The sequence below is a fragment of the Crassostrea angulata genome, chromosome 10 (genome assembly GCF_025612915.1).
Source record: "Crassostrea angulata isolate pt1a10 chromosome 10, ASM2561291v2, whole genome shotgun sequence".
NCBI lineage: Eukaryota > Metazoa > Mollusca > Bivalvia > Ostreida > Ostreidae > Magallana > Magallana angulata.
Genome location: NC_069120.1, coordinates 6,189,173 through 6,200,453, shown reverse-complemented (window position 1 = coordinate 6,200,453; position 11,281 = coordinate 6,189,173). Strand labels below are relative to the sequence as shown.

The 11,281-nt window shown below is 34.9% G+C and overlaps 1 protein-coding gene across 1 annotated transcript in view; it reads right to left on the bottom strand.

Moving 5' to 3' along the window:
- Positions 1-305: 305 nt before the first annotated feature.
- The window catches only part of LOC128164822 (uncharacterized), a 52,438-nt gene continuing 41,462 nt past the window's right edge, over positions 306-11,281 (bottom strand). The window contains exons 11-16 of the mRNA XM_052828834.1: positions 9,542-9,691; positions 9,271-9,453; positions 9,021-9,145; positions 8,670-8,844; positions 8,283-8,431; positions 306-1,424 (exon numbers count right to left, since the gene is read on the bottom strand). Of these exons, the coding sequence (XP_052684794.1) occupies positions 323-1,424; positions 8,283-8,431; positions 8,670-8,844; positions 9,021-9,145; positions 9,271-9,453; positions 9,542-9,691 (1,884 nt within the window). The 3' untranslated portion in view covers positions 306-322. The remainder of the gene's footprint in view (positions 1,425-8,282; positions 8,432-8,669; positions 8,845-9,020; positions 9,146-9,270; positions 9,454-9,541; positions 9,692-11,281) is intronic.

Below are 11,281 nucleotides of genomic sequence, written 5' to 3'. Positions count from 1 at the left end.
CCCAATTGATCAGAGCTGTTACAATCTGACCCTTAAATGTTTCTCTCATATCATCAGACATCACACTTGGCACAGTTCCGTAAAAGAATCTTTGGAAACTTACTTTGATCTGTTCTCGTTTTTGAACCACATGACGCCGACTGGTTTGGTGAAACAGAAAGTGGAAAAAGGATTTTTCATCATGCATTGGGGTAATATTAATAGGGATGAGAGGGAGATGAATTTAATTGCTGAACATGAACCGATATGTTAATAGTAAGAATAAACAGTGATGATCGATCTGATGCATCAGAGATCTTGCTTTTTTATTGCAATAAAATCACTATTCGTTGAGCGGCTTTCTGGGTGGTACAGCTGGTTTTGTTCCAGGTTGATTCTGGTTTACGTACACTGGGCTCGAGATATCGTCTGATTTCCATTCCTGATCATTGACATAGAAAGTGGGCTTTGCTTTTGGTTTTGGAAAAACTTTGGGTTTTGTTTTAATTGCTGATGTTGGTTCGGCACCAATACTTTTGTCTTTTGCGGCTCGAACTGTTCGATCAATGTCTGATCCTTTATGGGTATCTCCTAAATTATTGGAGCTGTAAAAATCTGATCCTTTATGGGTATCTCCTAAACCTATGGACATATTATCTGAGCTGTTAAAATCTGCCCCCTTAGTTTCTCTCATGTCATCAGTCATCACACTTGGCACAGTTCCGTAAATGTCAGAACCTTTGTAAACAGAATCTGAAGAATTACTCTGATCTGTTTTCGTTTTAGGACCACATGACGCTGACTGGTTCTCATTTGGTGAAACAAAAACTGGTTTAGATGATTTTTTTGCGGAATTCAAAGCGTCTTTCTTTTGCTGTTTTGGAGAAATAGGCTCTATTGGCGGAGCTTGGACATCTCGATCATTTGTTTCATTTTCGATGAACCGTGGTGTTGTCATTGGAAGAGGAAGAGGTTTACATGATTTAACATCAGACGGATTGGCAGAATCCTCTTTATTTTTATGTAGTACGACTGGTGGTCTTTCAGGAGCAGACAAACAAGTGTCATATCTATTGTCATCCTCAGACTCCTGTGAGTGTATTTTATCTCTGTCTCTACGAGGTTCCGGCGAGACGGAGCAGTCGGCATTATCTGACGCTATCTTGCTGGGTTTCTGTGGACGTGGTGGCAGCGGTGGTAGTGGTCTGCGGCGTTCTACGCCATGGCGATCATTTATATCCATGTAGATATTCAGAGGCGGAGAGGGTTTCCTCCTGACAACAGGAGAGTAAGCCTTGTCGTCATCCACGGGTTTGAATGAGTCTTCATCATCAGACGGTACAGGACTTGTGACTAAATCATCATAAATATGAGCATACCCGTCTATATCCTTTGACTTTGAAGGGGGAAGATTGAGGATTTGCTCAGGAAGAGTTTTGCCAAGTCTGCAAAATAACGTAAACCGAAAAAGTATGAACCACAAGACATCGGATCGTATAAATTCTGCTAATTGTTCTCACCGAACTTGTTTTAATTGCAAAGAATCCATAATAAAATTTCTTTTTATAGAACAAAAAGACTGAAATAAAGTATGGTTAAGTTACAGTGTATGTTTTATGTTTACAGAAGTCCTCTTTCGGTACCAGTGACAATCGGGTTGCTTGGTGCTTAGTCACCTTTCTTGATAGTTGAGCAAATTTGATTTTGAAAACGAGTTTTTACTATATAACATGATTTTACACTTTGTGTATTCAAATGTTTTCTTGATAATCAATATCCTTACATAACCTTAGCAAGTTTTTATTGTAAAGCAATACATTTCATGGATAAGCCCTAGCTAAAGACACTGACACTGACCAGGCGAGCCATGTGGCTACCATTGGTTACCAGTTCAGCGGAACGCGAGTTTGTGTGGCGAGTATACGTTATAACTAGGTCTTGAATAAAACAAATCGTTGGATAACGCTCTGTGGCAATTATTGGGTTTTATAGCAGACCGGGATGATTGTGTTATTCTGACCATCAAACTCAATCTATGCATGCATTGTACGTGTGCTATTTTAACTAGATACTGTCATTAATCAGTAATAACCGCACCAAGTGTTTGCCCCTAAATAACACTGTTTTGTAACAGTTTAATTAAAAATGAAGGCCACATGCAAGCTCCAGTAATACATTTTAAAATTATAATTTTCATAACTGAAGGATGAGATCCCTTCCCATATGATAATACACATGAGCAGCACTTTATGTGCAATTTGGGGTTGAACTGTTTGCAGTGAATTTTCAGTTAATCAATAATCTTAACATTTCATGTCATAGAAAGTATAAAGGTTATTATTATTACAAACAAAATTAAAAATTAAATTATGCCCCCTCCCCGTGGCGGTTGCCGGTTTTAGATTTGCTTCTGTGTGCCTACATGTACTTCATCTTGTGCACAGATTTAGAGAAGGGGTGGAAGTGAGGGGTCCAGACCCCCCCCCCCCATGAAAATTCATTTATATCAATTACCAAAAATAACCTTGGATCCCAATGCTCTAACAGACATGTAAACGCTCTAACCCATTGCTCTTCAATGTTAGGTAACATTATTTGGGGGGTAAATATTTAATGAATTATAATTTAATATACTTTATTGTTTATCTCAATAGGAAGTATACATCACAATATGCAGGTGTCCTGCACCACCTTAAAGCTGTTATTTACCTAAATAAAATAGTGCAAGTGGATTTGAAGAATAGGTCATAAAATAAATGCATGTTACAAATAATTGATATTTTCCGCGGTACTGAGATTAGCGGAAAATATTTGTCTTGTTGATTCGAGTAGAAAATTGTATCCAGTGAAATTCATAGTTACGAGTCACGTGGTGACGAGTGTATGATTGGTGTTCGATTAGCACGAGAAATCAGTTCTAGCCCGTCTTCTGACAAAGACGCATCAAATTTTCATCAATAACATTTTTTATTTTTTATTATACTATAATTTAGAAGCTTAAAATTTTCATATTTCTGTTGCAAAGTCCCTGCACTACCCTCGACTTGCGACTTTGACATGGTTTGGGACACAGGTTTCCAGAAATTTTTCTATTTAATAGTTTTTTATTTCTGGTTTTTTTCTGGCCGGTCACGTCGTCGATGAAAGGTTCAAATATTTGTTAAAAAAGGGTGAGGCAGTGATTTTTTATATTACATTATATGTACATGATACAATTTTGTATTGTTCAGCTTAAAAAAAACTTCCGGCTCCCCGTATGCATTCTTGGCTAGTCGGCAAATATATATTTGCTTGTCATTTTTGTAAGAATAGATAAGACCTCATCTTTGTCTGAAGTTACGTACACAACACAGGTCTGCAGGTCTCATTAGCGGATACTAGTTTTACCCAGCTCTTCGATTAGATGGGTTCACGTGTATACATACATGTCTGTGTTTTCCATATGCAGAAAAGGATTAGTTAAGATCAGCTAAAGGAATTCATTATTGTGTCTTAATTGGATTATCATTATGATGTTGACCAATATAGGTAAGCATAATACATGTAGTAGCAGTAGCACAATATAATGAGATGCCAGCATACGTAAGTTCTACTTTCACTTTCTAAATGTGATCTCCCTTTGACCTAGCATACTGTATCATCATCTTTTAATATTTAAATAAGCGTATCATTCCTATCCTATCGCATTTGTAAAGTTTCTGTCATTTTAGTTGCAAAAGTTATTTTTTTTCATTTGTCAGACTTGCAGTATTGAGTTGACCCCATATTGACCCTGTATAAACAAATTCTTGTTAAATTTGTGTATTACATGTAAGTAAGTGTAGACACTTATCATTTTTATATGAGTTACTATAGGAAGGAATGATTATTTCTTTCTTAATGTATTATAATGCACCAAATACAATGTAGGTCATGACCTTATGCGACTGTTCTGACCCCACGAAACAGGAAAATACAAAATATCTTTTAATGTCATTATGATGCATCAAATGGTGTAAAGTACATTAATGACCCCCAGGTGTTGTCTTTAACACCACCCCCTCTCCGCCTTTATTAAATAGGAAATGATGATACACATTATATTTTGTTAACTTCTGAGATCTGAGATCCTCATCCCTAAACCATAAACTTTATCCTTGCTCTTTGTGTCATTGCGAGTAAAATTGTATATAGATTATGCCCCCTTGGAGACACCCTGACATTCTAGAACTATAGAAATAGTAAAGTATTTTATCTTATTCATATGTTACAGTAGTGTTTGATCCATGTGGGTAATTCCTAGCCTAATGATGTCACTGCTTTGTTTAGGAGACTTTACAATTAATTGCCCTTAATAGGCGAATACACATGCATATAACATTTTGTTTATAAATCTTAAAAATTGAATTAAGCAATTTCCAAAATGTTAATGTGCATCAGAAGAGAAAAAGCAATCAAGAAATGATTTAAAATTTGCTACTGTACACATGTAAGAATGTATTAAGAAGACTGAATCTTTAGAACCAGGTTAAATTGCGGGCGGGGGGGGGGGGGGTGAATGTGGAGTATAAACATTTATAATTTGAATCATTTATTGTTATCAATTTTAACTTGTCAATGAATACTAGTTATTGATCCCAAGGTAGAAATATGACCTCTGATCATATCTCAATAGATCATTTGTCAAATATGCAAGGTCACTGTAATGTAATTTTTTTAAGAATAACATTTTTTACCAGTTTATAAAAGTTTTTAGACACCCAAATTATATTTTGATTTTAATAGATCATTCGACAATTAAGGAGGGGGGGGGGGGGCAGTTTATATTTGAGTTTGTTTAGGGATGGGGGTTCCAAGTCATATATTTGACAAGTTTTTAATGTAATTTGAAATAAGACTAAGCCATACTCATTCATGAACATGAATAGTATAGAACAAAATACAAACTAATACATGTATATATACATAGGAAGTATTACAAAACATCGATGATTGATCTATATCTGGGTTCTTAAATTGAATCATATATCATGTACATATTTATATATTATTGTTTCTTTGTTCAAAGCATTTCAGATGGTATGTAGGTCAGGATCCCAAGTGCTCTTCCTGAAATTATCAAATATCATAAAAACCATTGAGATCCCCACCTTAAAATCCAAAGATATTATTCCTCCTTAGGTCATGGCGCATCAGATCATTATGGCTTGTAAGTCATGACCCTAAGGGGTAATCCTGACCCCCTTAGAATCAGAAATTGTCAATTATTTTTAAATTATTGATGTTTGATGATCCTATCTATATTTAATCTTTATCATTAAGTCTTCCGAATGAAAGTTGGAGACTTATTGTTTTTGTATGGTTCTTAATACATGTATTATTATTCTTCGTCTTCTTTTTTTCTTCTTTCCGGCTCTGAACTTGTTTCTCAGAGATGGCAGAACAGAATTGTACAAAACTCTAGGAATATGATAGGCCTGAATATCTAGTTGTACACCCTGGTTTGATATTTCTCATTTTGGGTTAGGCAACCACTTTTTTTTGGGGGGGGGGGATCAAAGGGTGTGGGGTCTAACATTAAACCTTGTAGGAAGAATCGTAGACTCTATTGTAAACGGTAACTTGAAAACGGACAAAGATAATAATATAGGGTTTTCATAATCATATATTGACTGTTACTGGCAATATATAGGGTTTATTAGATCTTACCACTGGGTTCATCCCCACCCCCCAGGAATTTGAAATTACCATATATCTCAGAAACTGTTATAATCAAGACCCCTAAACCATATATATTCATGTTTCTGATGTCAAGGGGCATCAAATGTTATGTAGGTCATGGGCCCTGTGGGTGGTCCTGACCCCCTCAAACAGCAAGTCCCTTAATATCTTCAAAACAGTTGAGATCCCAAACCATTAAACCATATATAATCTTGTTCCTTGTGTCAAGGGGCATCAAACGGTATGTAGGTCATGGGCCCCGGGGGAGGTCATGACCCCTCTCGAACAGGAAGTGCACGAATATCTCGAAAACGGTTCAGATCCCCACCCCTTAACCATATATATTCTTGATCCTTAAAGGGCATCAAAAGGTATGTAGGTATTGGGCCTCAGGGTTAAATTTGATTTTTCAAAACCGTAATGCACATCTATGGAACAGTACCTATCACATCCCAAGATATGATGTGTCTATCCATTAAATCATATAAGGAGTTCCAGGATCCATGTTCTTTTGAAGTGATAAACGTCAATTTTCTGCTACTTTTTGACTCCCTGGATGAAATTTAAATTTTTAAATCCTTACTGCACATCTATAGAACAGTCTTAGCTATCATATCCCAAGATATGATGTGTCTATCCATTAAATCATATAAGGAGTTCTTGGATCTAAGTTTTTTTTAGTGATAAACATCAATTTTCTGCTACTTTTTTTTCCCTGGATGAAATTTAGATTTTTAAAACCTTGTTGCACATCTATAGGACAGCCCCAATTATATCCCAAGAGATGACGTAGCTACTCCAAAAGTTGTAAGAGAAGTTCTTGGAACCATACCTTTTTTTGCAAAAAAACGTCATTTTTTGTTGCCCACTGATCCCCTTAATATAAAAAAAATCTGGAACCTGATCACACTTCAATATAACACCCCCAATCATATTCTAGATGATCATTTGGCTACTGCCAAAAAAATGACGTTTTTGAAACCAGTTTTTTTTTGTAGAAAAAACGTCATTTTTTAGCCATTAAATGACCCCCAGAACAAAATTGAAAATTCCAAAAACTTATTGCGCATCTATAGGATACCCTAAAACATATTCCAAAAGATGATTTGTCTACTGTTGAAAATGTAGGAGGAGTTCGAGGAAGAAGGTTTTTTGTGAAAAAACGTCATTTTTTACCAATTATTTGACCCCCAGACTGACAGAGAATTTTTGAAACCTTTTTACAAAACAACATGATACCCCAAATCAAACTCCAAGAGTTCAGTTTGCTGGTTTATAAGATGTAAGAGCAGTTTGAGAAAGTAAAACGTGACAGACGGACGGACGGACGGACGGACTGAACAGGGTAACAACAATATACCCGAACTTTCTTTAGAAAGTGCGGGTATAACTACACTCGGGATCTTAAAGGAGGCACTGTATACTTAGAAAAGAGTTTTCAACGTCTATATGCACTTGAAATACGCTCCAAAGACAAAGATGTAATGAATTGGATTAGGAAAGTAAAAAAAATGGTACCGATTCGACAGAAAATCAGCGGTGTTATATAATTTCCTTTTTATTTACCGTTATTAATATGTAAGCAGAAAAATCAGAAGCTGTAATTATGATTTAGTAAACGTATGTAAAGGATATAAGCCGAACGTGGCTTATCATATCAGATTTTAGCCTTGATGAGGCGATTAGTGTCAAAGTCAGTCCAAAATATGACATTTGATGCCACCTAAATCGTATATGAAATATTTTACAATATCTAGAACAAAAAATTAAAGACACACTTTGAATCTCTCATTGTCATAGGACAGTTCTGGCAGGAAGGAAGGCTGCCATACAAAATAGATAATAATAGGGGTATAACCAAAAAACTTCTTATTAATTGTGAATAGATTTTGAGTATAAAATTCATCATTGAACTCCAATCATTGCAGCAAAACTAGACACATGTGTAGAAAAATAGGAGCTTAGAATTTGACACGTTTGTTTGGTTTGCGATTTGGAATCTAACTAGGATAGTGAATTTTTAAAGAAAAGTGATTAAAAAAGACCAAATGAAAGTATTCTTGTAAAAACACTAGCTTTCCATAGCTTAATGCTAAGATTTTCGGCATTTAAATTGACTATTTCGATTAGTCAATTTTGCCATTGCTAAGAGAGTATTAATTCCTAAATCTCTTGTTTTTCTTCCCTTGGATGCCTACATTATCAACCACAACATCATATCTGGATTTATTCGGATGTGTATCGAAATATATTTATATTTGTTGGAAAATATGTATAGCTTTTAACCACGTGGTATCACGTTTCGTCAGTGATTCCAAAGCATTTAAGTGATCTCCGTGATATTTTCTTGCCTGTATTGGATTAAATAGTATGTTCATTTAATGCCTGAATTAAATCTTATTCATTTGTTGGTACACCATTGTATGGCGTCATCCTTTCCTATACTCAGTCCACTGTTATTCTGAATTATAATATTGACAATAATATTGGACAAGGCGAATATAATCTTTGAAATATGAGACAATGGAAACGAAAGCTGACGTCACAAAAATGTTTGAGTGTAGATAACAACATAAGGTAAAATGCAATTAAAAGTCATGTACCGTGTTTGAAGAATTTGTAGAACTGTTTTCATGGATGGTCGGTCAATTTTTTGTCGAAGAAGGCACGGTCTAGTGACTTCTTGATAAAACCAATCCGGGCATTTTACTGGTTTTTCTGGTATCCATCCCTCGATTAAATGCTGAAGAATCTGAAATTCAATTAAACTTCTACTTAAAAAAACATTCGATAAGTCATAATTTCACTTTGCACCAGCCTTCTCTAAACAAAAGGCCCTTGGGCCACATGGTGCGATGTTTGGTTGTAATGGTCTCAGTAGTCCAGGAGAAGAATATTAAAAAACGGACAGACTTTGATCATTAAAGCTTAAATTCGTTATGAATTATAATAAATAAATTGTATAATTTAACAAATTAAATATATCGTACATTTTTTGACTGTTGATAGTTAAACGGGGTACATAAAAACACTCGTTCCTCATCTTGATCATACACGACCCCCTCTTGTCCAAAAGCTGTCATCACTTCCCACGTGAGCATGCCAAATGCATACACATCACTTTCTTTAGAATACAGGCCAGCTTTAATTGCTTCGATAGGAAGCCTAAAGAATACAAAAATAAACGTCCTTACCACTTTTTCCAACAGTAAAACAATCAAGAAATGCTAAACAATTTTAACAGACGTGATTCATGACATTTCTCAGTTTTTTTGACAGATGTTTAATTATCTTGCTGGACATTGGTGTAGTTGGAAAATTCTATTTAAACGCCCACTAACCATCGAACACCTTCCATTTCCTCCTGACTGTTAACCTTGATTTGTTCTAAGTGCGCATCAAACTCAGAGGATACTATCATGCGGTATTTACCGAATTTTGGTACAACAATCGATTGTTTTCTTTTCTACAAGAAAATACACAATAAACCTTTCAATTAAGATATTAAAATTCTACAAAGTAGTTTAAAAAATTACATCTGAAAGAAAGCGTTTAATTATTTACCGGCTACGGTATTTTTAAATGACTAACTTGAGAATCCAGGATCCAAACATTTCTTGCCCTAAGACATCGAAATATCCATCCTGCTGAATGAAAAGAGTCCACGTGATTGGCTAATTCATATAGAAGCTCTATGTAAGGACCAATCGTCTCTCCACGATATTTGTGAAGAACAACATCAAGAAGAGGAGTTGATATCGGGAATCTGTAGTGCTGTATACAAATATAGAAAGGAAATCAGCACTTTTTTTTATTAACTTTCTAAAATAGGTATGTTGTAAAAATACTTGAAATTTCATACCAGTTTATATCCATCTGCCGATCCACTTTTTGATGGTGGCCATGGCTCTACACACATCTCACTGCTGTCAATTTTGTTCAGTTTGTTGTATGTAAACTTAAGAAAATCATCAGTCACTCTTTCCATCACCTTAATATTGTTTCCTTTGTTCTATTTTATGAAAAAATTCGTTTAATTAAAAATAAGTTAAAATCTAAGAAGCATGGGTAAATTCTACAGGTCAAATTATTAGGGTTTTTTGACTTTAGGTCGTAAAGACCTATTGTTATTAAGGCTTTTTGACTTTCGGTCGAAAAGACCTATTGTTTTCGACTTTTTTTTTATTATCAGGGCTTTTCGACTCTCGCTCGAAAAGACCTATTGTTTTCGGTTTTTTATATTATTATTCTCGTAGAATTTATGTCAGCGATTTTTTGAAAACGGAAACATATATTGAAACAATTATACAATAGTCTTAGAGCAATTTTTTTAAAGACATGCGTATGTAAGTTTTTGGACTTCCCTATCCGGGATTTCTGGTTTTCACTCTGAAAATGCAAAAAATTAAATGGAACGCAATATATTGCCTACTTTTTGAGCTATAGCATTCAAATTTTAGAATAAGATGTATGTTGTCTAGCTGTACAAAATTGTTAGTGCAAGCATTTACCTATATGCTATAGTTTTTGAGATAATGTGCCTCAAACTTAAGAAAAGGGGGGATGAAAAAACAAAAAATATTCAAATGGCTTTTAAAAGTATTTTTGACGCCTAGACATTATCAAGATAGATGTGATTAACATTTATTCAAAGTTTCAAAACAATTCTTCCGGTTTTATAGGTCGATGAAAATTAGAGTTTCAATGTTTAACAAAAATCACGCGTCGTTCGTTTTCTCAAAAAGTTTTCAAGTAATTTTTACAATATTTCATCTGTAAAATGACACACACAATTCGCAGACCGGAAAAGGTTTTAGTTAGACATTTCAAAAAAAGGTGTCTGCAGGGGCCAACGTTCAAAACAGCCCTTAAGCTGTAGCTTTTGGCTTTTCATCCGATTTTTAAAATCTTTTCGGCTTATAGTTCAGAGTAGAGAAAAAAACTTTAAAATTGTGACCAAAGACCACTATTTGACTCCTTATAGGGGTTTTAAGGGCCTAAAAATAACAAACTTTGTAAAATTAGAAAATAACTTTATTATTTTAAGAGTTATCCAGCTTTGCTTAAAGAACCTATATAGAGAAATACTCTAAGCATACCAAGTCTTGGGTCCGATAAATTAATGTTAAACTTTATAGAATTTTATCAACTTAATATGCAGTTCTGGAGTTATCTTTCTTTTAACATTGCATTACTCATAAGTTCTTATTGAGAAAATGGTTATAGTAATGCGTAAAAAAATTTGGAAAAAATATTAGCGAGCGCAGCTCGCCGGCGCGCAGCGCCGGAGCGAAGCGAGCTCTACCGGCAAGGCGTGTGTGAATAAAAAATTCGGACTAGTCGCACATTCATTCAACGGATCTTTATGGCGTCAGTAAATCGGACCAGTAATGCATTGTTTTAATCGTCCCAGTAATTCTCTGTAATCATGGCAATTTTTATCACTTCACACTCTCACGAGAATCAACAAGACAATAAAAACAATAACGATGTATACGACATACAGTCAATGTTACCTCTAAAGTTCACCTCGGTACACTACCAATCAAAAACAATCGAGTGACGTCACAAAGGTTTACACATTGATCCGATAGATTTTTTC